Source organism: Prunus mume, linkage group LG2, assembly GCF_029339155.1.
Source record: "Prunus mume cultivar Tortuosa linkage group LG2, ASM2933915v1, whole genome shotgun sequence".
Taxonomy (NCBI): Eukaryota; Viridiplantae; Streptophyta; class Magnoliopsida; order Rosales; family Rosaceae; genus Prunus; species Prunus mume.
This window is the reverse complement of record NC_142699.1, coordinates 1,101,655-1,128,349: the sequence shown is the minus strand read 5'-3', so window position 1 is coordinate 1,128,349 and position 26,695 is coordinate 1,101,655. Positions and strand designations below refer to the sequence as shown.

The window sequence follows — 26,695 nt, the reverse complement described above, 5'->3', positions numbered from 1 at the left end:
CTGTTAAATATCGTGTTGTTTGAAACCGTCAAATCCGTTGATAGATATATTGAATCATTTGTCAGAATGGAAGCACAAAAGATGAATTCATGCTCTAAATCTCTGCCACAAATGATAGATTCATGCTTTGTCAGCATTAGAAACTCCTAATATTAATATAAAAGTTAAAGGAATTTACGGTAAGAACAAAAGTGACACAAAAATTAAAATATAAGGACCATAAAATTTCAAAACTAATTTGGAAAACCAAATTGAAACTTGAGTGCAAGTCTTGCTGCCAAACATTGGTTTCCAAACTTAATTTAACATCAAACGTAAAAGCTATGTCAACATTCTCTTGCGTCATCACATGTATATATATATATACACACACACAGAAGCATCAACAACCCCATACATAATGGGAAATAAATTAACTTGAAAAACAGAGAATAAGCATCAGCATCGAATGACACCCCATCAAACAAAATCTTTGTAATATTCTCTGCCCACCTAATTTCTGGGAATCTTCTATTTGGACTTTGGAATGCATGCCCTGCAGGTTTTCCAAAAGTTCTATATATATATATATATATATATATATATATATATGAAAAAAGAAAAAGTATAAAAATAAAAGGCATGCTCTGCCCATTGACTGACCAGGCCGAGTTGCTGACTCAACTGAGTCCTAGAGAGTTAACTCAGCCAATATCTGCAGCATCATCCAAAACCTGCCACAAAAATAGCTTCCCACTTGGAACATCAGCGTCACTTCGTTCTGTTGCACACTTTGCCTGCTGCAAACTTTTTGCTAATTTTTTCATCCTCGTGGGCACCAAACTCCTCAGCATGTTACTCCAAATCGGTAACCTAACTCGTTCAATAAAACAATTTTCGATCTCCTTAACAACGTCCATCATTGTTGGACGACATGCTACATCTGATGAGACACAGCTTGCTGCCACATTTAACATGTGCCTTATTGTGCTTGACATGTACGTGGGCAACCCTAGCCTTGCATCACAGATTTGTTCTATTCTTTGCTCTTTGATTAATGGAATTGCCCAATCCACTATTGAAGCTGGTGATTTATAGATGTCAATGACTTTCCTGGAACTTATAATCTCCAACAACACAATGCCAAAACTAAACACATCATTCTTGGTACTTAGTTTGCTAGGAGTGGTGTAACAAGGGTCCAAGTATCCAATAGTACCTGCAGCGGGTTGACTCGGGTGACTCGGCGAGTCGACTCGCAAGAGCACGGCAAGTCCAAAGTCCGCCAACTTGGCATTCCAATCTGAATCGAACAAAATGTTTGCGGACTTGACGTCTCTGTGGATCACCATAGGTTCCCCTTGGTGAAGAAATTGGACCGCCCGGGCAACACGAATGGCGATTTCCACACGTTTAGGCCACGGAGGTGGTGTGGATGCAACATGAAGTAGGTCATGGAGAGAGCCATTGGGCATGAACTCCATGACAAGGAGCTTGTTCTTGTTTGAGTCTTGATGACTTGTTCCAAGAAGGCTTATAACATGTGGGTTTTCGGGTAGAGAAGACAATACACATATCTCATTGTCGAGCTTAAGGAGTGATACTTGATGGGCATGATATTGATCAAGTGGCTTCTTTATGGCAACCAGTTTGTTGACTAGTATGGCTTTGTACACCATGCCATGGCTTCCTTTGCCAATGAGCTTAGTTGGAGAGAAGCTTTCTGTTGCCTTCACAAGTTGATCATAATCAAAGTCCACCATTTTCATCTTGATGAAAAATATACCAAGAAGTTAAACTTTGATGAGTTTGGATAGATGTGGAGGGAAATGGAAATGAGGGTTGTATTTTTTGATGAGGTTGATGGGTTTCATGTAGGTGAGAGTGGGTAGGAGCAATACTGGAAGAGCTTTTGGAGATGCCAGCGAATAAAGAGGCTGTGGGGGACATCAAAAGGAAAAAGCAAATAGTAAACAAAAAATAAAATGAAAGAAAAGAGTTATTGAGAAAAGGAAAAGGTAGCAGTGTGCTGAGAGAAAAGCAAAACCCTACAACGAAATGCTTCTGACCAGGGATGAGATCGATGATGCTCCATTAGATTAGATATGCTTGTTGGTTTGATTTCCCTGGTTGTTTGGTCCCTCTCCCACCCTATAACACTTTTTTATTTTTCAATTATAACTTAATTTAGATCGAGTTAATTGCAGCAATGATCCCTGAATTATTACCCGAATGTTGTTTCAATCCTTAAATTTGTTTTTTCAAATCTATTGTCCTGGTTTTTTTTCTTATTCACTTTAGTCCTTCCTTACCATTAATTCCGTCAAAATTTTCTGTCAAATTTAGGGTAAGTCCCTCATTTCACCTGTCATTTGTAAAGAATTAATAAATTGAAGAAAAAAAATTGAAAAATGAATTCTTATGCTCCATGGAGGAGCAGCGACCCGTGGTGGACTTGTAAAGACAGATTGGAGTCAAGCTCCATTCACAGCCTCTTCTTGCAGTTCAAGTAGTGCTGCTACATTATCTGCATCCACTAGTGGTGCTTGGTTTTCCCAAGAGAACAGTACAAGTGAGGAAAGATTGAAATGGGTGCACAACAGCTACATGATATAAAAGATAACTGACGTAATTAACGGGATCTAGCCCAGTAGAAAAGTAACTTGATTTGCAGATCAATAATTTCATGTTCGAATCCTCATGGTACCTTGATAGTGTGTGTGAGAAACTCCACTCCCCGTTGTAATTTGAACTATCGCTTGTATTAAAAAAGTTGATGCGCATAAAAAATTTCCATTATGAATGCAGCAAGAGTTATTCATTATGTATGATGTGTCAAACTTATTTTACCACGAGCGCTGCATGATTATAAAATCATGGTAGAGCCTTTAGCAGGCATGTCTTATGTGTTGGAGATAAAAATCATGAATGCTCTTAGCTATATAAACTTATCCTAACTTTCTTATTAGGATTGGGCGATTTTAACAGCGTGAGATTGTAGCATGTGCATGCAGTCCTTAATTGGAGGTATAAATGTCGTCGTCCAAGTTCTGTCACGCACATCAGTGTTGCCCGTGTTGTTTAATTCCGTTAAAATTATGTTAGTTTGCTGGCATGTCGTGCATGTACGACTCACAAATCTATGATATAAAAAAGCTTTAAAAAATGGAAAAACTTCGAATTTAAAAAAAGAAACCTGCACATCGAGAAAATAAAGAGAAACGGAGAGAGGGAGAGACGAGAGAGGGGGTTGGGGAACTAGGTCAGTGATTGGATCGGGAGGAGACAGAGAAAGAGGGCGGTGATTACGGCACATGGTGGTCGGGCTGGTGGCTACAATAGGGGAGGGGGTTCGGTGTGCAGGACAAAACGTAGAGGACAACATTGATTGCTAAAAACAAAAATGTGTAAAATTAAGTATTTCACAGACGTTAGGGACTATTTGTGATTAAAACCCTGGAAAGATAAGTGCATTATAATTGAGCACAGAAAAAATCGATAGGAAAATAGGTTGAACCAAAAAGATTCAGAAACCAATAACTTTGTTAAACAAGGTAAAAAGACATACATCACATGGACAAAAGAAGACCTCCAAAAGCATACCAAACAATTGTCTCTGCATACAATAATTTCAGAAATCCAACCATTTGGTGAAGTAGACACACGTCCTTGGGGAAATAATACCATCTGGCGTACACTGACTTATCCGCGGACAAACTCCACATGGAATGGAAGCCATGGCCCCTACTTTGGGTTCCCGTTTAGTACCTCCCTTGCTTGTGGATTTATAGCAAACTTTCCCAACTGGAAATGAAGCAAACTCCCCCATCCCAGTGCTCTTCACCTCCGTGATCCGTTTGTCCAAAACCAAAACCCTCAGAATCTCCTCAATTTGCGGTCTTGTGAACGAAGTTTTGAATATTCCACTCTTTTTAACTTCATCAGAAATTCCCTCCAAGGTAGCAACCTTGAGCTGATATATGATCTTTGCAAACCCGTCTTTTACACAGGTTATGTAATATTTATCGAGGGTCCCATTAGAATACCAATCCCCACCGGTTAACTCCTTGGAGGGCTCAAACTCTGAAGCCATATAATGCTTTCTCCCCTTGCTTTGGACATTTACAACCTCTTTTATCAGGTTCTTGGCTTGGAGTGATTTTATGGATTTGCCAACCAGATTGTCAGGGAGGTTCGCTTCCTTCTTCATGTCTCGTGTCCAAATTCCCATATCTTGCTTGCTTCGGATCACATTATATATGATTTTCTCGTGCTCTGTCAAAGACTCCGACGGGGAATTAGAGTCTGGCTGTTTCCGTTTGAGTGCTGAAGGTCTGCTCATCCTATGATCCTGTCGAGGGGTAAAGAAAACAACATTAAGAAACTTTGTTGACACTTACATCACAAAGCTCTAAGACTTGTTTCTTTTTTGAGGTCTTAAAAAATAAATCATTACTTTCTATGGGATAAGATACAACGTAAAATCCAAAAATGTATTCACTTAAATTTGAAAGACTATTTTTGGTGGCAGAGAAACAGGAAAAGAAAGCAAACAAAAACACTCAAACAAGTTAATATCCTTCGGAAACAATTTGCAACAGAAAAATGCAAAATTTTCACCGAATTTGGTTAAAAAAATGAGTGATAGTGTTCTTCTGAGTCCAAAGTTTCCTTTTTTCACTTCAGCTACACTACCATTATTTGATTTTCTATTTTTCAGACTGTTTCTTAGCAACCAAAGACAACGGATGTTATTTTTTTCAAAGAAAAACAGCATATACCCAAAACAATCAATATGCAAACTAGAAAAAATTGGTTTTTTGTGTTTCATTGCTAAGAACAAGTAAGAAATATAAGAAAGTAATGAATGCTGGTGTTCTGAGTCCAAGTTTCTTTTTTCACTTTCAAGTCAGAAAACAGGAAAATCAATGACTCGTAGTGTTACTGAAAGTTATTAAATTTATAAAAAAAATTGCTGAAAGTGAAAAAAATAAACTTTTGTTAGAATTTGCCACTTGGACAATACATGAAACCTCTAGCATCAAAAGAAGATTCAAGACATGGCATAAATACCAAAACAGATTCAACAGATGCCACTCATACATTACAATCCTTTCAAAAAAAAACAAGAAATGCTAGAAAGAAACAGGAAAAGCGACATGATTCATTTTTGAAACCAGGAAATGCTTGAAAGAAACATCTTTCAAATTTTTACATTCCCAAAGCACTTCTTACTGATTCTCTGGCCAAGAAATATAAACTTATAAATAGCATGTAATGAGAATATTAAAAACTACAAGTGGTATGATTTACAGCCTCAAACAAGATCGCATATGAGAAGCATCAACAAGGACTGATTTATCAATTGAACCACAACACAACAGATTCTATTAGATTCATCAACAAGGAACTGATTTATCAATCGACTTATTGAACACAACAGATTCTATTACAAGCATGAACATAACAGATTTATCAATTGTGTCGATGGAATCCCATACAGTTTGTCAAAAGCAAGATGTCTCTTTGTTTTAACTAGCAGCGGTTACATTATTGCTCACTTCATTGAACCAACAAAGGGGTCACTCGAAGAAAAATCAAAACAGTGGCAACAAATGCAGTCCTGACCCATTTTGTCAATATCTTTTTACATATACACAATTATGAAGCAGGATGCATTTAATGAATGCTATAGCAAATGAATTTTACACATCTAATTTTTTTTCTTTTGCAGGAAACTAGAAAGGGTGGACAATCAGAGGAAGAGAAAACTAGAATTGAGAATCATATACCAAAAGAAAAGTAGGAATTCGAACAGAAAGCACCAAAAGTAGTTTCATATCAAACGGGCATGACATGAACTCAATCCAACAGTTATGAATCATTAAACCACATATTAGATGTATATTACTTGCCTTTTCTAAGGAGAATCAGTCTGTTTCTTACCCATCATATTTTCTTTTTTGCAGGAAATTAGGGAGGGTGAGCAATCAGAGAAATAGACCACAGGGCTTAAGCAAGATTGTCTCGTAACAAAAACTAGAGAGACCACAGTGAATGACCAAAAAAAATCAAACAAAACAATCAAAAAGTACCCAGGAGAAAAAACCGAAAAACTAACCAAAGTAGCGAGCCAGAGATGATAGAATGTGAGACGGAGTCGCAGAGATGAGAGCCTCCAGCCGGAGTGACGCCGGACCGATGTTGTGCGCCTCTTCGGTTATGGCTTCGCGTCGACTGAAATAGATAGAAACGGTTCAAGTCGACGGCGCCGGAGGGATGAAACAGACGGTGTAGCAGAGGCGTGCGGCGAATGATGAAAAGCTTTTTTGTTTTTTCCCAAGTTTAGTGGAAGAAGAGGAATGTCCTTTTCTGTGGGTTAAAAAAACCTTCATTCATTTTAATTAAAAGAGGGTGAAATAGTAAAACACCACTAATAATAACATGCTAGTCAATGGCATAATAATGGCCGTTGCTCACGAGCCGATTGGGCTTTAACTTGGACCTGCTTAGGCTCGTCAGTGGGCCAGTTTGGTTTGGTCCTTTAGGTCCCATAGAGGGGTAGCTTTCCATGCATGCTTTTTGGTTGTCATATATGTGTTCTTGGAATGGAAACAAGGATGGTCATCAATGTTAAACATGGTGTAGCATTACCATTCTAAAGACTTGTTAAACCATACATTCATATGAAGAAAAATAAAAATAATTATTACATGTTGAAGAATATGAGTCCTCACATCTAAAATTTGACTAAATAAAATACAAAATATAATAAATGGTTCTACTACTAATAACACCGAAGCATTTTGTGATAAAACTCCACACTACTGGGTTTTGTAGGTGATTAAATTATGGATAATATCAGTGTTGTTAAGTAGTGGACTACTGGCCCGTCTATCTGAATTTAACAAATTAGATATTCAGGGTGCAAGTTCAAGATAGGTACCAAAATATTGAAATTGAAAACGTGAATACTAACATGCTTTAAGGGTGCAAGTTCAAGATACTAAACTAAATTGGAAAGCGATTACATTTTGAGATTGGCACACCAAACCATATACTATTTAAGAAGATGCTCTAATAAAAATCGTAAAACTCGGATTCAAAGAGTCCTCAGAAAATTGATGTTTCTGAAATCATATGAGTGAAATTTGCCCGTAGGCCATAGATTTGATTTAGACATTAGGAAGGTGAAGGTCCTACGCACACCCGTACATGCATGTACCGCATATGCATGTGGAGCCCTATCAATGCCGATAGAGACGCATGAAGGTTTCTACCTATGGTGCAAGGTACAAATAATGTACCTAATTGTAGGGGTTACCATAGACATCTAAATAAAAACAAAACATTTAATGCAAATAAATAAATAAAAACCTCATTTCATGCAGGCAAATTTTGACCTTTTAAATTCATTCAGACGGCTTGATTAAAAACAAGAAAAATCTGAAAATCATGAGAATGAATGTGCTACCTATTCTACACCCGAGTTATTCATAACTTTATAGTTGTTTATCTAATTTTAAAAGACATTTACCAAACTATTACCAATCCCATGAGATGGGCTCTAATTATGCATGGTCCCGCCCAAATAGACTGCATAGTATGATTTTATTCCTTAATATGTTGCATGTTATACTAGTGGTTAGAGCTCAGAATTTATTGTACTGTCGAAGCATAGTAACTAATATATACAAGACAACTTCATGATGCATAATTAATAGTTTTGCATTCTTTTCATGGTTAGGAGAGTTTCATAGCCTCCCCCTCCCTATTGCCACAATATCAAGTACGAGACTCTCTTGAGTGAGAAAAAATAATTAGGTCTTCCGATAGAGAAATATAGAAGAAGAAAGATAAGAGCAGTTATTTATGCATTCGAGATCGAGATTATGTGTTGAACCTCAACTGACCCAATATCGCTTATGTCAAAAAAATAAAAAAAATAGAGAGAGTATTTTGGGACGATGGTGGTGGGAAAAGAGAATTCTTATTTTTAAAAATTTAGCTGATGGGAAATTCGTTATTTAATAATAATTATTTTGAATTTCTCACGTACGCGGGACTTTGACTTAAAATTGAGCGGCAGATTCAGCTTTTATGTTGTTTTTACCGCTTACTTTGTTTGGCAAAGAGAAAAGGTTAATAAGTGGGAGGGGGTAAAGGTTAAAAGGGGAAAGTTAATGGGAACAGAAAGAAATGAAGATCAGCACTGAAAATTTCAATGATGTCTGACGGGAGACGGTAAATTTAGGTTGACAGCGGTGCACAAAATCTGAAGCAAACAGACCAATAATTTAATGGCCTTAATTAGGAAAGTCGTCCAAGTGGGTAGGGAGGGAGCCTCAGTATTTTCTGACTTGGCCTGTGAGCTGTGACACAGACATTTTGGAATTTCATGCTTTAAATAAATTGAAATCAATTTTTGTTGGTTGGAAACTTTGGAATTGAATTTAAGACTTTTTCAAAAAAAAAAAAAAAAAAAAAGGAAATGAAAAAGGGTTGCGATGTGTCTCCATCGAGAATCCCTTTTTATACGGAGAACCAAACAAAAGGGTATAATGCATCAACAGTAATTCCCCACTGTGACCACTGTCCTTTCCTAACAGGCGATACAGTGAAATTAATATGAGCAATTACCCCACTTTACGCTTTTACCCTTCATGTATACCTATATTTCTATTCCAACCCACACCATATTCCACGTTGTTTTGTTTATATCATTGATGGGATGTGTAGTTATCATGAATGGATATTGAAATTATTGCAGTTTATGGGTAGTAGAATTATTCCAATTCTATTATCTTCGACCAAATGTTGATGTAATTTTAATTCCTTAATTCCCTTGTTCTTAGATTTTCCGAATCATTACATACTTCATTCCTAATAAGTAAACATAATATAGTAACTCAAATAATAAAGTAACTTGATTAATCAATGAACAAAGTTTATTCCAAATGGCTACAAGAATTATGAATGTGCATTTGATGTACTGTGCTCGATTGTCTCTTTCGCCCCAATGTTATTTATGTAAAAAAAACGACTCTAACAATAATTTTAAAAATATATATATTTCAAATGCTATACAAACTCTTGTAATTGTTGTAAAGTAAAATGACTAGTCTCATTCAAACTTAAAAGAAAACAAACACAAAAAGTTTGAACTTCTCTAATACGAAACATTCCTTCTCATGCCCTACTTTGTTGTCCTAATCCCCCTTTTCACATTATACTCATTTTCTCATAATTCTAAATTAAAATCATCCTATCCATCATCATCAAGTTCTACAAAACAAAACAAAAAAACCCTGAATTTGAATAATCTGGCCTCCAAGCATTGCTAGAAGTCTACTTACTTATCAGTAATGACTTATGAGTATTGGAATCATTCCAATTTGTTCTAAACTTGTGTTTAATAAAAAATCATGAGAGTTACATGGTAAAATTCGTAATTGTACCCTCAAAATTGGGAATCATACCAACCAGATGAGAGTAGTTGATCTGATTCCTATTTCTTATTCCCAAATTCTTAAGTTCCCCAATTCATGAGACTTCTTTTACAATTGGAAGTAAACATAAGTGTTATTTGTTCAGCTAATATTTTATTTTTATTTTTTTTTACACTTCGCTTACAAATTGATGAATTCTTGCACTATTTTCCCAAGTTACATGAAAATTTGTGGAGCCCAACTGCTGTTATAGGGGCAGATGACCCCAAGGGCTTATGGTGGCTCCGCCCTCGGTATTTATATGTCTCTAGACTATAGAGAGAGAAGAGAGTGGTAAAGTCGGCTCTAATTTATAATCATGTTAAGGGATTAAGTTATATGTTTGTTGAATTAAAAATGGTTAATCTGATAAAGATAAAGATGTGGGTTGGTTTGTGTGGTTATTAATAGAATTAATTAAGCTGGATGATTATCTGTTCAAATTAAAATATTTTATGTAAGAGAGTGGGTCCAAGTCAAATTGTCTGGCTGATTAGTGGCATGAATTTATCCCTTTGTTATTCTATTGTAATAAATTGTTGTTGATTTGAAATATGAGAAAGTTTAAATTGATTTGAGCACCCAATAAGGTCAAGTTTAGCATTTATTTAAACAATCAACAATTTAAATTACTTTAATTTACGAGAAGAGAGATCGAACTCGAGTACAAGGAGGAGAGCAACTGGGACCATAACTCACATTTATATATTAAACCCTAAACACTAAGCATCCTTAATTTTGAGTGGAAGAGTTGCATTTGCTTAACTTTGTCATTAGATTCCGTTGTTCTTAATGAATAACATCTTAGGTTCATTTACATTAAGCACATATGACTGCTTAAGTAAACCCTGCAAGTCTGGTTCAATTTTAAATGACCATATAAATTTTCCGTCGATTGTTCAAACCCTATGAAAGTTCTCGAACACTAGAAGAATAGTGTTCAAGCACTCATCATCTTTACTTCATAGTTATATTTTGATCAATAAAATGTAACGATTGTATTAAATTAGTAATCATATAAATGGCTTTTTGATGAAGGGCAAGATAGAAATTGCGGAAAAATAAATGGTTCAACACTAGAGAAAATGATGCAAGAAAAAGGCAACAAGCTAGTTTTGGATACTCGCATACCCATTTGAGAAAAGAGTCTTTTTCTTTTTTTTATACAAGCGATGTCGACGGAGGACATAATCGAATCTAAGACCTTAGGCATAGGGATAAATACTATTAACCACTTGAGCTACAAGCCCCCTTACTAAGAGTCATTTATTTTATTTATATTTTTAGGTTTTTCTTGCATCCTAAGTAGGTTTTAGGATATATATATATATATTTGTAGAACCAATCAGTTTAGAGTTTGAATTGGGTATTAATTAGAACCGAAGTCATAAAAACGTTTAAAAAAATGGGTTTGTGATGAGGATCGATATATTATCATACTTTAATTTAACCATAAGAATAAACGAAGAAAAAAAAAAAGGAAATATAAAGAAACTATACTTTTATGTCCGTTTGTCATTTAAGCATATAATATAGATGACTTGTTGTATTTTCAAATCGTGCATCCCTATCATCATCATTGTTAGTAATGATGCTTTATAATCATTCTCCAAATTCATTTGCAAAACACCCTATTGTCAACCTTATAATGGCAGTTAGGGAGAATTGCACCGCCTTTCTAATTAATGGGAAATTAAACAAGTGCATGAGGTAATGGTCCAGTTTAAATACAATGATTAACTGTTTTGTATTATGACTGACCTAGCGATAGATAATTCGTCGTATCACTAAAATTATATTAAACATTAACTCTCACTCGGTACACAACTAATGGATCAAGCGGTCAAAATAAGACATTACGCAAACGGTCTTGATACCGACCAAGGACCAACTACCAAACACTATGATAGATCGTGAAGCTATTAAGTTATTTTTCATAGGTTTGTTTCATGGCAATAACAATATTTTTTTTGAGTGTTGAAACTAATATCGTAAATTGACTTGTAACTTAAGTAATTATGAGTATTTATCCATATACTTGAGTTCTTATGCTCAATTTTCACCCATAATATAAGTTGTAATGGAAATTTAGAATATAAAATGATACCTCTATAAAAATTTGACAAAAAGCATATAATCGGAACTGAGTTTTGTTTCCACTAACCAAAGATGATCTTATATAAATTGGTAATTTGTGAGGTCTTGTTATTGAAGTTACAAGTTAGTTAACAGCAGCAGACACAATTCCTGTCTTTTCATAGCACGAGTGAGCAGCAACAGTCTCTAAACCTCACTATTTTGCTATTTTCGACTAATAAAATTTAGACACATGTGATAACATTTTTACGCGATATAGCATTATCGGCCGGAAATAACAAAACATTAGTATCCCAATTACAACTAAGTTTTCCTCCTCCACTTCACCAATAGAATTATAAATAAATATGGCAGGAGGGTGCCCCAATAGAGAAAAGAAAGATAATAATAAATAAATAAATAAATACTAACAAAAAAAGGAAAAAAAAAAGAAACAAACAAAAACAGTGTAGGGTTTTGGGTTGGGATGAGCTGTCTTACTGCATTAGATGCTTTATCTGATGCTTACCTGCGCTGTCTTGCTGCTTGCTGCCCTGGAGTCCGGACTCACCCTCTTATATTTACCATTCAACCACTGCTCTCTCTCTCTTTCTCTCTCTCTGTGCAGACACACCAGTTTCTTTTCCTCACCTAATCACACTTATCACCCATCTCCTCTGCTGGCCTCTTCTGAATTAATTCTCAACTTTTTTCTGAGACAAATTAATACTCAAGAATCATGACAGTTGATGAAAAGTTCACTTGCTTCTTCTTCTGGATTAGGATTTCACAAGAAAATGGATTTCAAAATCTTGTTTCTCCTTATTCTGGTCTGAAATCTCACACGGAGATGCAGAGAGAGTGAGAGTGGGTGGTAAAAACAATCCGAAGGACAGCCTTGAGAGAGGTAAAATCTCAGATTTTGTGGGCACCTCTGCAATTGTCAAATGCGATACTTGAGTCATGAAAGGACCAATTTGCCCACAGAATAGTAGGTGATGATGCAGGACAATGTTGGGTTTTCAAAGCCCAAAAAGAAAAAAAGAAAAGAAAAGGAGAGAATGTCTTTATAGAGAGAGGGAGAGAGAGAGAGAGAGCATAAACAAATGTTCTCATAATTACTGGGGTTGGGGGGCATAAAAATCCGAGTGTAACAAAGGCTGATTTTTAACATTCCTTTTACGAGAGACCCCACGAGTGGGCTAAGGCTTCTCCTCTTGTATTCTTTTTTTCTTTCCTCCACCACAAAGGTCTTATTAGGTCCCCCACCTGCTGCTTCTTCTCTGTATCTAAGTCATCTTGACCTACTCAATCAAAACGCTCTCTTTCTCTCTCTTAGTTTCTCTCTCCTACTGCTGCTGCTGCTGCTGAGGGAAGGGAAGGACAACAGTTAATCATAGACCAAGAGAGAACCCCACAAACTCTTAGTCTTAGCTAGGTCCAACCCCTGCAAACATTTTAAAGAGATTCTCACTCACTCCACGTTTCTCTCTCCAAAGTCCAACCCCAAGAAAGAGAAAGACTTTGAGAAAAAGATAAACAAAAAAAAGAAAGAAAAAAAAAGAGTTTTATTGGGAATGACTGGTAAGTTAGAGAGAGAGCAAGAGCCTAGCTAGCAAGAGAGAGAGAGAGAGAGATGGGGTTGATCAATCAGACAGCAGCTGCTTAAAACCCAAGAAAACCCAAAGAAACATAAAAATAAAAAAGATATCCCTCCAAACCCCCCACCCTTCCCCACCAAATGGACTTATCAAATTTCCAAAGCACCAACAACAACAAGAAGCAGCAGCAGCAGCAGCAGCAACAGAGCAACACTAGTAACAACAACACAAGTCATCACCAGCTCCACCAGCACCTTCTTCATCCTCATCCTCATCATCATCATCAACAGCAACCAAAACAGCAACAGTCCTCACCTTCTTCCCAGTTTGTGGTCCCCTTTGATGGCAGCAGATCTTCTTCTGGAGCAGGAGGAGGAGGAGGAGGAGGGGGCCCCCCTTTCATGGGCTCCATCTCAATTCAAGCTGGCCTCACCTCTACTCATACACCGACAACAACTTCTGCTACTGTTTCTGCACAACCACCAGCTCCTTCCTCCTCTTCTTTGTCTTCTTCCTCCTCCTCCTCTCCCTCCTCCACCTCCACCTCCACCGCTCCTCCTCCCCACTTGGTCGACGCCTCCCTCGCCATCGCCACCAGATCCGACTCCCACCCCTCAACCCGACCAGCCCCGCTCCTCGACTCCGCCAAGAAAAACCAAATTCATCAGCAGCAATTGACAATTTCACCCACCAGTACTACTACTGCTACACCACCAGCACCACCAGCCGCAGCAGCAGCAACCCAAGTAGTGAAACGATCCACCAAGGATCGGCACACGAAAGTCGAAGGCCGAGGCCGCCGCATACGAATGCCGGCCACCTGCGCCGCCAGAGTCTTCCAGTTGACGAGAGAATTGAGCCACAAGTCCGACGGCGAGACAATCGAGTGGCTCCTCCAGCAAGCCGAGCCTGCGATCATCGCCGCCACCGGAACGGGGACCATCCCGGCCAATTTCTCCAGTTTGAACATATCCCTGCGTAGCAGCGGATCAACGCTCTCCGCTCCGCCTTCCAAGTCCGCCTCTCATTCCTTTCCCGGCGCCTTGGCTCTTGCCCATCACCCTCACTACGACGAGGGTTTTCCCCATTCGGGTTTGTTGGGGTTTCATCAACATCATCAACAACATCAACAGCAGCATCATCACCATCATCATCAGCAGCATCAGTCTCCTCTTATGACCGCGGATCAAATTGCAGAAGCGCTTCCAAGCGGCGGCGGAGACAGCGGCGGTGGAGACTCCACCGACAGTTATATGAGAAAGCGCTTCAGAGAAGATCTGTTCAAGGATGATAATCAAGGGCGAGGCGAAGGCGGCGGAGGCAGCAGCGGAGGAGGAGGGTCGCCGTCTGGGAATAAGGCTTTTAAGAGCAGCGGAGGCTTACAATTGCAAAAACAACAACAGGGGTCGGAGGGGGAGGCAGGACCTTCAGGGCTGCTGAGGCCAACTTCGAATATCCTGCCACCCACTGCCATGTGGGCAGTGGCACCTGCCCCGAACAGCGGTGCTGCTGGCAGCACATTCTGGATGCTGCCAGTAACCGCTGGTGCTGGTGGGCCCTCAATGCCCACCGGGACGTCCGGCGCTGGTCCTTCCGAGGCTGCACAGATGTGGACGTTTCCGTCCGCACCTGCCAGTCACGGGAGTACATTGCAAGCGCCATTGCATTTCATGCCGAGGTTTAACCTTCCAAGCAGTCTTGAATTCCAGCAAGCCGGCAGCCGAGGGAGCCCTCTCCAATTGGGTTCCATGCTAATGCAGCAACAGCCATCACAGCATCTTGGGCTTGGAGTCGCCGACTCGAATTTAGGCATGTTGGCTGCTCTGAATGCTTCTTACTCTAGAGGTGGTTTGAATATGAATTCTGAGCACCACCAGCAGAATCATCCATTGGATCATCATCATCAACAACAACAACACCAGCCTCAAACTACTGATAGTGGAGATGAGGCCCCAAATAGTTCTCAATGACATAAATATTGGTTAGTTTTATTTCTTCTTACTTTATATGTACATCATAAAATGCAGCTTGGTTTAGTCCTTCCCGATTTTTCATTAATTATAGGAGCAGCAGGAAACTAGAGATTGTTGGGTTTGTGTTTTTGCAGATTTGGAAGTTGAATTTGAGATGATGGGTTGAGAGTGCTTGAAAATTTCCATGGGATATGGTCATGTCATCTGATGAAAAAGATAGGTTTCCTAGTTCTCATTTGTAGCATTGTTCAGTTTGAATTTCTTCAATTTATTTTCTAGATTGGTGTGGAGAAAAACCCCAAGATTAGTATGTAATTTGTTAGTGAATTTGGTCCAAAGGGACTCAAAGGGAACAGGCAGAGTGAAATTGTATAGGAGGATATTTGTGTTGAGTGTTTTTTTTTATATAAAATATTTGTTTTGTTTGTATTGAGAAGAGAAAATGGAAAACAAGCAAAAAGAATTTAAAAGAGAGAAAAATTCAATAAAATTTTATTCATCTCTTCTCTTTTCAGTATTCACACGTTGTATAAAGCATCTCTTTTTTCCCTCTCAATTGGCAAAAGGCTAAAGCCAACCAAAAAAATCTTGAGCTTCTCTTTATGAGATGGAAAGAAGTTGCCAGATGCAGAGACCAGCTCAATGCCTGCATCAACCCTTTCTTACAAAACATATAGGACAAGGAGAAGAAACCCAGCAACCAACCAAGTTTGATGTGCATGTGAGAGAGAGAGAGAGAGAGAGAGAGAGAGAGAGAGAGCAAATATTATATGAACTTTAATCAATCCAAGACAGAGAAGAGACAGAGAAGAGAGAGATTAAAACAAACCTGAGAAGGCATGCATGCTGGCTTTTACCTTCCACCACTTTTCCCCTTTTTCTAATACACAGTTTTATCCTAAAACTTTTGTGATTGTCCTCCTAATTTATAAATGTCTGTGATAATTAAAATATATACCGTGTCCATGAAGCCTTCCCCAGGCATGTTTGATTATGTTCTTTAATTATATTAAAATTTAAATTAAATTATTAAGAAAGGATAAGAAAACTATGAAGAATACGAACCGAACCAAAGCGTGCATAGTTTTTGGTTTCAATCTCATTTCAATTTGAAGGGTGAATCATACCGTACTAAACTCAACTGTCCTACCTCTAATGAAAGAAGAAAGACATAATTCAAGTAGTTAAGAATATTTGCTTTTATACTTGAGTTCGTGTGTTTGATTACCACAATTTTTTAATAGCACTTGTATTTTTTTTTTAAAAATGAAAGGAGTAAAAATGAAAACAAAGTACTGTAATTTTCTTTTTGGGTTTCTGGAAAAGAAAGGAAAAAGGCATTGCGAAAATGAAAGAAAAAGGGGCAAAATTAATATAAAGCTAGCTGCGAAATGAAAGGGGAAATAACACAGAGGGTGAGGGTGAGGGTGAGGGTGAGGGTGACTTTTGTTTTGACTTGTACAGTCAATTCAGATGACTTTTTCGTTTTCATTGCTTAATCATTTTCTCCCATAATTAATATGTCTACACGATGTGGATTTTGTATAGGGTCCCCTAGAATTTTGTTTCTATTTATATATGTCCCCACCAAATTCTGATTTTTGTTTTTGTTTTTAAAATGAAAAAAAATTTGCATTCATAATTCAGCTGTAAGGGCTAATACAAATGCATGAGGATTTACTTTTTTAGTATAAGCGATAGTCTAAATTACAAGGAGACGCTACTATGATGTCATGGAGGTTTAAACCTGAGTGAGACCACTAGTCTGCAAATCAACCCTTTCAATTAGGTTAGACCCCGTTGGCCTCACTCTTTTCTAAAAATAAGATATTGAGGCATCGTTTGGTAAACAAATTTTTTAGTAAAAGAATTGTAAAAATCGACAAACAAAGAAGGAAAAAACACTCAATTGGACACGATGTACGTGACTAATGACGAATAATACAAATGTAATTTTCTTCAAAACATTAAACATAATTGATTTATTTTGGGTAATTTCATCAAAGTATTGTCAAAGAGAGCTTAAGATAGTTTTTGTGATCTAAAATTTGAAGAAAAATAATGAGCGGCGGGGCAAGTGGTAACCTCAAGTGAAACCAGTGCATTTGAAGCCCTAGGATTGGTAATGGGCATAGGAGACAAAACTCAACTTTCACCCAATTCATAACAAAATGTTAAAAATACAATTCTAATCTAAGCACATTCACTTAATCATAATTTATTGTGTTTGGGCAATTGGCAATTGGCAATTAGGCATCGGTGAGCGATCCACTAATCCCGCAATTTACGCAAGATAAAGCTAAAAACTGGGATTAATTAATTAAATTAACCCAAAGCTGTAACCATAAGCATAAAAAAAAGTGATTAATTAGATATATTATGCTATATAGTTTGACTTGTTTGTTCACAAAAAGTTGCCGATTTTTTTATAATTTAAACTTTTAATCTCAAATTCTGATGAGGAGGGAAAGGACGTGGGATGGGATGAGCGATGATGACTCATCATGAGGAGGAATAGGGGGAGCTTCTATAATTTAAAGCTTATCGGGTCGATGGACGGTCAGGATTGATTGCTGTGCTTTGTCTCATTTGTCATGGGAATAAATCAGATCATTTATTTAATTATGCGCGCGTGGCGCTTCACGTGCGCCAATCATATGTGTTGTAAGTGCGGTTTTGGCTAGACTGGACAGAGATAAAGCGCGTGGGTCAAAAGACTAAGTAATAATATGCACAAAGCGCCAACAATAATCACTCCCTCAACTTAAATCTGTATCATGAAAATTTGTCTTTTAAAAAAATTTGTTTTTCTTTATTTATTTCTAATTCTTATTTGAAACAATTTTTAATATTGAAAAGAGAAATACAACTAAATCAAGAATACTTGGTATACAAACTAAGCGGGAAAAGGGGCTTTCTAACAAGTAATTATTTCATTTATCATGTTTGTTTAGTTTAGACTTGGAATATTAATTTTTGCTTCATAGGAAAAATGAAGGATGCCCTCCATCTCAAGTTTCATTTTCCTTTCTCATGATAAATCAAGGCAAACATTAATCGTATTTTATACGTGTGAAGGTTAAGTTAAGGTTTGCATATTTCTAATTTAGGGGTATAATTGAAAAACTGAACACATTATGTTTTCATTTCCTGCACAAACCAGACACGAGAAAATAAATAAAATGATATTTATAGTTCTTTATCAGTGTTACCAAACTTGATATAGAAATCTTCCCCTGAGAAGGATATTTGAATTCATTTCACATGAGTTTCTTTATGCACACCAAACGCCTATAGTTTGTGTATTATAAAATTATAAAGTTCCAATTTTGGAGGAAGATAATCACAAAAAGAAAGAAAAAAAATGAAGAAGTCAAAGAATGGCTGACCGCGTTGCCGGTTCATTTCACATCGACGACTAATGCTGCTATAATATGATGTACTTTTTTATATTATCCAACTTGAGTTTTAATGGAACTTTGCTTAAATGGCTGAACAAGTGCCAACAATATTCACTTGATCTTTTGTTCCTGGTCAGACTCAAGACATGGACCGACCAAATCCACTGAATTCCGCATTTGATTCTAACAAAACCTTGACATTGCATAACAAAGTGTTACCTGACAATGGTTGAAAAGAAGAGAAACAAATTTGGACAGCAACACGTATAATAAAGCAAGCTGAGCACCACTTATAACCATCTGGTCAAATTTGACCATTGAAATTGGTCTTTTCATCACACTATTCTGTACATAAGATAACCCTTTGGTCAAAACCTACTTTCTATGTACAAAATACGAGAAAGACTTCCACGAAACTGAGATAGCATTATTTTTGTAATCCTCTGCCAACAACGTTGTGGCACACGTGATAACACTTTCATGTGGCATAGCATTATTGGCCAGGGATAGCAAAATAGTGGTATCCCGTTGCAACCATGTTTTTCTCACAAAATACATAATGGAAACATCAACCCTTTCTGATGCTTTATCTTGAGCCATTGCACTTAAATTGCACTTAAATTATGTGCAAATTGGGTAGAATTGATGATCCTGTGGCAACAAACACAAGACTAAGAAATTATTATCATATCAATAAAATACACATTGCAAGGCAAACCCAATCCACAGTTTTGTGGTTTGAATGGAAAATTCAAGAAATAGCATCATTGCATAAGAGCACAACGTATACTTTATATCAAAATAGTACAACTTTGACTTACTATTTAAAACTTGTGTAAGCATCAAGCCAAGCTTCTTAGCTGTCTTTCTTTTTCTGAAGCAGCTCCTGGGATTCCTGGGGAAACAGAGACAAAACCCTCATCCTGTAGAAGATCAATCAAGAGTCAACAAAAGTAGAACTGTCACTGTTCCATGACCCCATTAGAACTCAAATAATGCCAGTTCTTCAATTTCTGGACCAACCATATGATATTGAAAAGATATAAATAATTTCATTAAAAATATCAAGTTTAGATATCAGGGCCCACAGCCTTTCGTATTGAAGCACAAGGTTATAAAATATAAATACTAGAGCTCTAAATTTCAAGAACAAAAACTAAAAGAGGTAAGGGCATATATTTCAACTTTTATAACATAACTCAGTATTATAAAACTATCCAGCAAAGAATTAGTTCCATCTGCCATGTCCTTCCTTGGTTGGAAAAGAAATATTACTTTTTTTATCCTTTGCATACTGCACATGTCCAGTACGTGTCCAACAGACATCATACCTGAGTTCAAGTCCCCTGCAAGTGTCAAATAATGTTGCAAGACAACTGAGGAAATGTTCGAGGTTTTTCGTGTTCTATGCATAACATCCATTTTCAATGCACATGCTCAACAGAGAATGTTCCATATCCACGTCAATGAAATTAGGATATATTTTACTACAGAGCTATCTCCACAAAAAGATAAAAATTAAAAAATAAACACATAAAACCAATACATATTTTGAGCACAGAGATCAAAGTAATGAGGATAGCTTACGATAAAGTATCTGCAGCATTAAATATTGGAAGCCTTCCAAACCCAGCAACTTCCCATTTTGCTCTTTGAGAAGAAATAACTTGCTCAGCCTCTGAACCTGTTGCTGTCAAAACAAACTGGAAAAATCTACTATTTACCATATGTGAATAATAGGAGCAAAGTGAACTTTTAGGTACAAGTTCAATCACTACCAAATAAAAATAGAAAAGTGTACCAATGGAAAGAGTATTGCCATAAACCCGTAGCTCACAAGAGGCGAGAAAAAGAGAACAGGCAGAACACAAGGGCTTCCTGCAGAGCCATTGAAGATATTAATACCTCAAAACAAGTAAAAGAGTTTTAAATATAAGCAATATAAAAAGTGAGAGTATATAAAATCTCTAAAACATATTCCCATGTGTGTCCTCGAAGTCTAAATTCAAAATATTGGACTTTGAAATGTGGGTTAACGAATTTGAGACACCTTTAGATAACTGTCTTTATACTCAGCTTTATCTGCTTATAAAAAAAATCATGTTTCATGCATGAGGAGGCTGCAGAAGCAAAATTCTAAGAGAAGCCATTTAGATCAATGTAATTTTCCATGTGGAAAGTGTACAGAATAAATAATAACAAAAAATCGTTCACTTAAAAAAAATTGCAAATCAACTGAAACAAAGACTCCAGAAAGGAAGCATATTTACCAAAACCAGCAAAAAAAGCCCAGTTAGATTCAAAGAAGTCCAGCCGTTTGTCCAGACGAACTTCAGAAAAATTCCATTTGTACCTAAGAAAGTTCAAAAGTGCATTAGCACACACTTATCTAGGCAACAGTAAGTTCAAATATTACAACAAAAAGGTATATGCACCACATACTCAAAACAGTAATAGGCATACATCCAGGAAAGAAGTAGAAAATTTAGTGCCTTCCCTACATACGGTATAAAGCCTGTCACATATACCTGCAGAAGCCATCAAGTCTGTCATCCAAAAGTTGACACACAAGACATGGAGAATATTGCAAATACGCTCTCTCTCTCTCTAATAATTACAAAATCTAATGCCTTTCCCATAGCCCCCCCCCCAAAAAAACAATATACACCCAAGTAAATACATAATAAAACATATAAATTACCTCTAGGAAGAAACAGCTCAAAAGAAGTAATGAGTACACCTGCTCTCCTATTCCAATCATGACCCTGCAAATTCAACAGATGCATACACAACTCCTATGATACATCACAAAATTGAAGTCTCTATTTAAGAACCATCAACCATCAACTAAGTTAATTACCCTCCCAGGCCAGTAGGTCTTTCCGTACCAGCTCCAATTTGTAAGGCCAATGCCTCATTTTGTCTGACAGGATCCAATGTGGTTGGCCCAGATCTCCCCATTGCAGCAAATCCATACTTAGCAATGTCATTGTACCTTTGGTTAAAATAAAATTGTAGATTTGAGTTGGAAAGAGAAAAATGCAATGAACAGTGAACACATCAAAAGACATGCTGGCTTGTGTTATACAAAATAAGAAACTAATGCATAAAACTTTGGGAAACAAATTATCATAAATTAATAACTATTGTCACTCCAATCATGATGTAACAACTAATGGGATCAAAGGGACCTCCAGAACTTTAAAAACTCTGTATGAGGGTGCTAAGAATGAAATTAAAGGGGTTAGTTTGGTAGGTACCAGATGTTGCTCAGGATAATGCTGAATACATACAATGGGTAGAACCAAGTTACCTGCAAAAGGAAAAAAAAAATCATATAAATGCTCAACAAATTCCATTTTTCAAAGTTAACCACAGCATACACTTAGTCTTAACACCTTAAGGACGTGATCCAGGTTAGGTGCAAGGAAGATTTAAATAAACAATAAATTTCCAAAGGTAAAGTTTTATCAAGTTACCTTAATAAAGGTTTCCCTTTCAAGAATTGCAGATATTTTGGTAACCAGGAAAAGCTACTATGCGTGCAATTTGATGGAGGTCCTAAAGGATATTCCAAATTAAAGATGAAAAAGGATGCAACCTTAGTTTGCTGCAAATTTCAACAAAATTGGGCTTTATTCATTCTCCAATAGACGTTTGAAATTGTACTAACCATCTATGCAGAAAAAAAAAAAAAAAAAAAACTTTGCTTATTTCAGGTATAGGAATTAGGTACATTTCACTTGGTTTTTATTTGAAGTTTTTACTGATTTAATTCATCTGCAGTTTCATTTTTTATTTGTATGTTCTTTGTTATAATTTATCATTAGCTCCTATACGAACATTAATCAATTTGTGTCTTATTCAGGCTGCTCTTGAAAAACTACTTTGTCTCCTTTAGGATGTAAAAGTCACATATCAAGTCCTTTCACACCACAATCTCAAAAACTTGAAGAAAAGCATGCAAAGTACAGTTGGAATGCACAGAAATCCGAGCCAACATCTAAGTTTGGGGATCTCTATTAGCCTAGTGGTAATCATATTTTTGTGTGTTTATTGCCTGGCGAAAATGAAGTATTATAAACATTGAGTTTGTTTTGGTGGGCATGTGTGTCCTTGTACTATTTGACAACTAAAGTAGCATGTTGATTATTCTTGTAATCTGTATGCACTATTTTTTTAATACTTCGGTTCACCAGTTAACCTAACCCAATCAGCAAACAGATAGATAGTTTTTTTTTTATAAGAACAAACCAATGGGCAATTCATGTGTCCATAATAATATACTTTATAAGATAACAAACTTAGTAGTGTGTATGAGTACATAATACATAATTATAATTTAACAAAACAGAATTAAACATCAAAAAAATTCGATGATGCATGCCCAAAACAAATTTTTTTATATGGACAGATTAGCTCAATGGTTTTCAAGAAAGCCACACAGTTGAAATTACAAAAATGAACTTGACATAAACTGCAACTTACATAAAAGAGTTGTATGAGCCCAAGACGTAAGAAGGAATAAAATTTCAAAATACCACCAAATGAGCAGAGTTCTTGAGAACTAAATTCCGGGCACCTATCAGGTAATATCCAGTGTAGAGCTGGGACGATGACTGAGTTAAGGATAATTATACTGCACAAAGACAAATTAGGAATTCAAATTTCAAGTCTCAGACATGCAGGATTTAAAATGCACTTGTCCACCAAACCACTTAAAGCACTCTTATGAGTAGGTTCTACTTTACAAATTTGTTAGCAGAGGTCATACTGGGAAATAAATCAACTCAGGCAACCAGATATAAGCATCTTCAAGCTTGAGAGCATCCACATTAATAGTAATAAGAGCACAACTTCAGCAGAAAATAAAAATAACTAGACTATTTAGATTGATAGAAGAATGGAAGCAAACTGTGACATGGAAATCATTGATTTAAATGATTCTTTTAGACCTCAATATTATTAGACATAAGAATCACATGTATCATCATGTTAATCAAATTCCTTCATTCAGTCCAGTTCACTTTGATGACAAAAACACTCTTCTTAACCAATGTGGTCTTTGGAAACAACCCACCCTGTGAGAAAGTTAAAATATTGATTTCTTGAATGCAGAAACAGAAGAAAGTAATTCAGATTAGCCCTACAGCAGACAATGGATATTCTGAAAAAAGAACAAGGGTGGGATTCCAAGTCATGTTGAGGGGTTCTAGTAAACTCCCTTGAGCCTTGGAGAAACATTTCATGTGGTCTGAGGTTCCTGGTTAGGCCCTTTGGGGGTTCTTTTATCATTCTAATCCCTCTACTTTGATCAACATTATTCATAGCTTCTACAACAACCGAATTACATCTTGACCTAGTCCTAGACCTAAGCACATCTTAGTTGACATCTTTCAGTCGCCTACTGTTACACAGCCAAAGATAAGGGCAGCATCACGAGATGAAATGGAAAGAATGCAAGATCCAAATTTGAACACCAGTTGCTCACCTTTATAGAGTACTTTTGAGGATAGTAGACTCTGTACAAACTGTCTAAAGACTAGTATAATCATCAAAAAGTGTTTATTTCAAGTAATTCCTAAGATTTTTGACTCCTCATGAAAAGATCAAGAAAACCTAATTTGCATCTTATATTGAGCACCCTATAACTTCGCCAAAATAATCAACTGCTTGCATCTCCCAAAATGTTGTAGGAATTACCTTTGAAGATATGCAGAGATCCTAAAAATACTCTAAACAGGAAACAAAAAAACACTTATAAAACAATGAAACATATTCAGTTGGGGTTGAAAAAGATACACCTAATCATATGCAAAAATCCTAAACATAAACTAAGATCTAAAAAATGCTCTAAACAAGAATATACATCTTCGAAGAAGTTGGTCTAAAAACTACTATGAGGGGGGCACGAAACCATACTTAGTTTAATCAAACCAACTCCATTGCCAAAACCACTTGCACCCGTGAAAAAGAATAATCAGATTTACCAAATGAGTTGTCTAACACACTATAATCAATGGAAAATTTTGAACTGTGGAACAATGTAAGGCAAGCAGAACAAATTGCACAGATTTATTACTTACGATTCACAGCGACCACAGCAGCCGTTGCACTGTTTTCAATTTCAGCCACTAAATTAATTAATTTATTTCTACTCCTTCTCATGCCATTTTATTCAGCCTATATCACCTATTCTTCTTCATTAATTTTTATTTATAAAGTGATAGACTTCTCTATTTTTCTTCCATGGAAGTGTGAGAAAAATCTCAAGTACCCAATATATCAGCTATGAGCAGCTCAAATTTTCACAAGTGATGAAACGTATCCCAGATACATTCTTTTATAACTAATAAGGCCAACCTTACACAGAGAGCAACAGAAAGAGATTACCTTCCTAAGAAAATGAAGCCATTCAATAGAAAACACTGTCCTGTACGTATCAAAAGCTTTCTCGACCTGCCATCAGAACTTAAGTTAATAAAAACTAAACCAAATAAAACTAAATTTATGAATTTTTTTCCCCGTTGGGTCCTTGGAAAGTGAAGTAAAATTTATCCAACGCCTGGAGGCGAACAAAAGGCAACCAAAAAGGATAAAGAAAAAGAAAAAGAAAAAGAAAAAGAAAAACCCTTTATTTTTCTCTCGTTTGTTTCGTTTTCTCGCCAACCAAACAAGAAGTAGAGGCAATTTAACTAAAATAAATTGAAACTAATTAAAGCGTGCAATTGAAGTAATTATCGGAAGAGAGAGACCTGTGGCAGAGGATGAAGACACGGTGAAGGCAACAGGCCTCTCTGAAGCCCTCAAGCCAAAGCAGCGTAGCCTGCTTTGATTTTGTTCTGAAAGCGTTTATCAATGGCTTTGCAGCTTCCATTCTTTTCAGAATTGAGTTGAATTAAATTACTTGAAAACGAGACACAACACAACACAACACAACACATTCACAACTAAAACTGAGTTTTCTTCTGTGACAGAAACTTCGAGACGGCCTTTTTAAGGAGGAGGGTAACTTCGTTTTCTATTCTTTAACGGCGTCAGCTATCACAATTGGTTGGTGCCACATGGTCTAAAATATCGATGATATCGAAAATATTGGTAGTTCAAAAACATGAAAATTTTGAAGGAAATATCGGGATATTATCGATATCGATAAAAATTGAATAAAAACCACGAAAATTGTAATAAATAGTTGGAAATTTTTATTGAAACTTTGGAGAATGTTTATTTAGTCAATTATCTATTAGTTTATAATAAAAAAATTAGAAAGAAATATATTACATGATGGATTTAACTGATTAAGTTGATTATACAAATGGAAATCTGTGAGTGTAGAAAATATGTAGTAATTAATAAAAAAAAGATTAAACATACCATAATCGTTTATATATAATGATTTACTACAATATTTTACACTTTATACATTGCATGATAAGATACATAAGCGACTTAGTACATAGAATTCCTATGAGGTTCAAATTTTCACTATCGTCATCATCTTTACGTGTAGAGTAAGGCCCGTTTGGGATTGCTTTTTGGCCAAAAACTTAACTTTTTTTTGTGTTTGTAAAAATAAAATATCTCGATTATTTTTTGCTTTAAAAGAAGTAGAGATGAATATTTAATGAATTTTTAATTCCAAAATATCATCATTCATTTTAAAAATGACATCACCTCCACTTCCATATCCAACTTCACCACTTGCACCACCACATTCACTACCTCTACAACCACCGCCACCACCACCACCACAACCACCACATCTTCCTCCTCCTCATCCTCCACCACCACCACTACCACCTCCACCATCACCCTCCACCTCCACCTCCTCCACCACCACTACCACCACCACCACCTCCTCCTCCAAAACCTCCACATCCACCACCACCACCATGGTGCCACTACCACCACCACCACCACCTTCACAACCGCCATCCTCACCACCACAACTACCACAACCACCAACTCCACCTTCATCTCACCACAAACTCCACTCCATCGCTACCACTACCACCACATGATTAGTGCATAACACTTTTAACATCATGTCTTTTTTTTTTTTTTAAGACCTTTCCTATTGAGAGGCAATAGCATATTAAACTACACACTAGGATGAGGGAGTAAATACTCCAAACCGCTATACTAGTGGGTCCTTTGCAACATCATGTCTATTTTAG

General features: G+C 36.6%; 4 protein-coding genes across 8 annotated transcripts; 1 reads left to right on the top strand and 3 right to left on the bottom strand.

Moving 5' to 3' along the window:
* Positions 1-152: 152 nt before the first annotated feature.
* LOC103319052 (Protein kinase superfamily protein) lies at positions 153-2,145 on the bottom strand. Its single transcript, XM_008220547.2, has one exon. The coding sequence runs from the start codon at positions 1,746-1,748 to the stop codon at positions 684-686; it is 1,065 nt and encodes a 354-aa protein (XP_008218769.1). The 5' UTR covers positions 1,749-2,145; the 3' UTR covers positions 153-683.
* Positions 2,146-3,504: 1,359 nt separating this feature from the next.
* Positions 3,505-6,368, bottom strand: LOC103319036 (uncharacterized). 3 transcript variants are annotated; one of them, XM_089047548.1, is made up of 3 exons: positions 6,101-6,368; positions 5,895-6,018; positions 3,505-4,330 (listed from the first exon to the last, which is right to left on the bottom strand). In XM_089047548.1, the coding sequence occupies exon 3, from the start codon at positions 4,319-4,321 to the stop codon at positions 3,611-3,613; it is 711 nt and encodes a 236-aa protein (XP_088903674.1). In that variant the 5' UTR covers positions 4,322-4,330; positions 5,895-6,018; positions 6,101-6,368; the 3' UTR covers positions 3,505-3,610. The 3 variants fall into 3 exon arrangements, with proteins under 3 accessions (XP_088903674.1, XP_088903675.1, XP_008218752.1); XM_089047549.1 differs by having other exon boundaries at positions 5,926-6,018; XM_008220530.3 differs by lacking the exon at positions 5,895-6,018 and having other exon boundaries at positions 6,101-6,367.
* A 6,669-nt stretch (positions 6,369-13,037) lies between these two features.
* On the top strand, positions 13,038-15,546 carry TCP8 (TCP family transcription factor). Its single transcript, XM_008220529.2, has 2 exons — positions 13,038-15,125; positions 15,252-15,546. Exon 1 carries the CDS (start codon positions 13,285-13,287, stop codon positions 15,112-15,114), a length of 1,830 nt encoding a protein of 609 aa, XP_008218751.2. The 5' UTR covers positions 13,038-13,284; the 3' UTR covers positions 15,115-15,125; positions 15,252-15,546.
* Positions 15,547-18,783: 3,237 nt separating this feature from the next.
* Positions 18,784-25,502, bottom strand: LOC103319034 (etoposide-induced protein). Of its 3 annotated transcripts, none has more exons than XR_016124182.1 (13): positions 25,274-25,502; positions 24,912-24,977; positions 23,007-23,157; positions 21,779-21,831; positions 21,379-21,513; positions 21,220-21,283; positions 20,982-21,046; positions 20,789-20,871; positions 20,320-20,396; positions 20,106-20,221; positions 19,794-19,864; positions 19,340-19,441; positions 18,784-19,169 (listed from the first exon to the last, which is right to left on the bottom strand). XR_016124182.1 is itself a non-coding variant. In XM_089046112.1 (12 exons), exons 1-11 carry the CDS (start codon positions 25,393-25,395, stop codon positions 19,375-19,377), a joined length of 1,020 nt encoding a protein of 339 aa, XP_088902238.1. In that variant the 5' UTR covers positions 25,396-25,498; the 3' UTR covers positions 18,784-19,169; positions 19,340-19,374. The 3 variants fall into 3 exon arrangements, 1 of the variants encoding a protein (XP_088902238.1); XR_016124181.1 differs by having other exon boundaries at positions 20,961-21,046; positions 25,274-25,501; XM_089046112.1 differs by lacking the exon at positions 19,794-19,864 and having other exon boundaries at positions 20,961-21,046; positions 25,274-25,498.
* Positions 25,503-26,695: the final 1,193 nt, after the last annotated feature.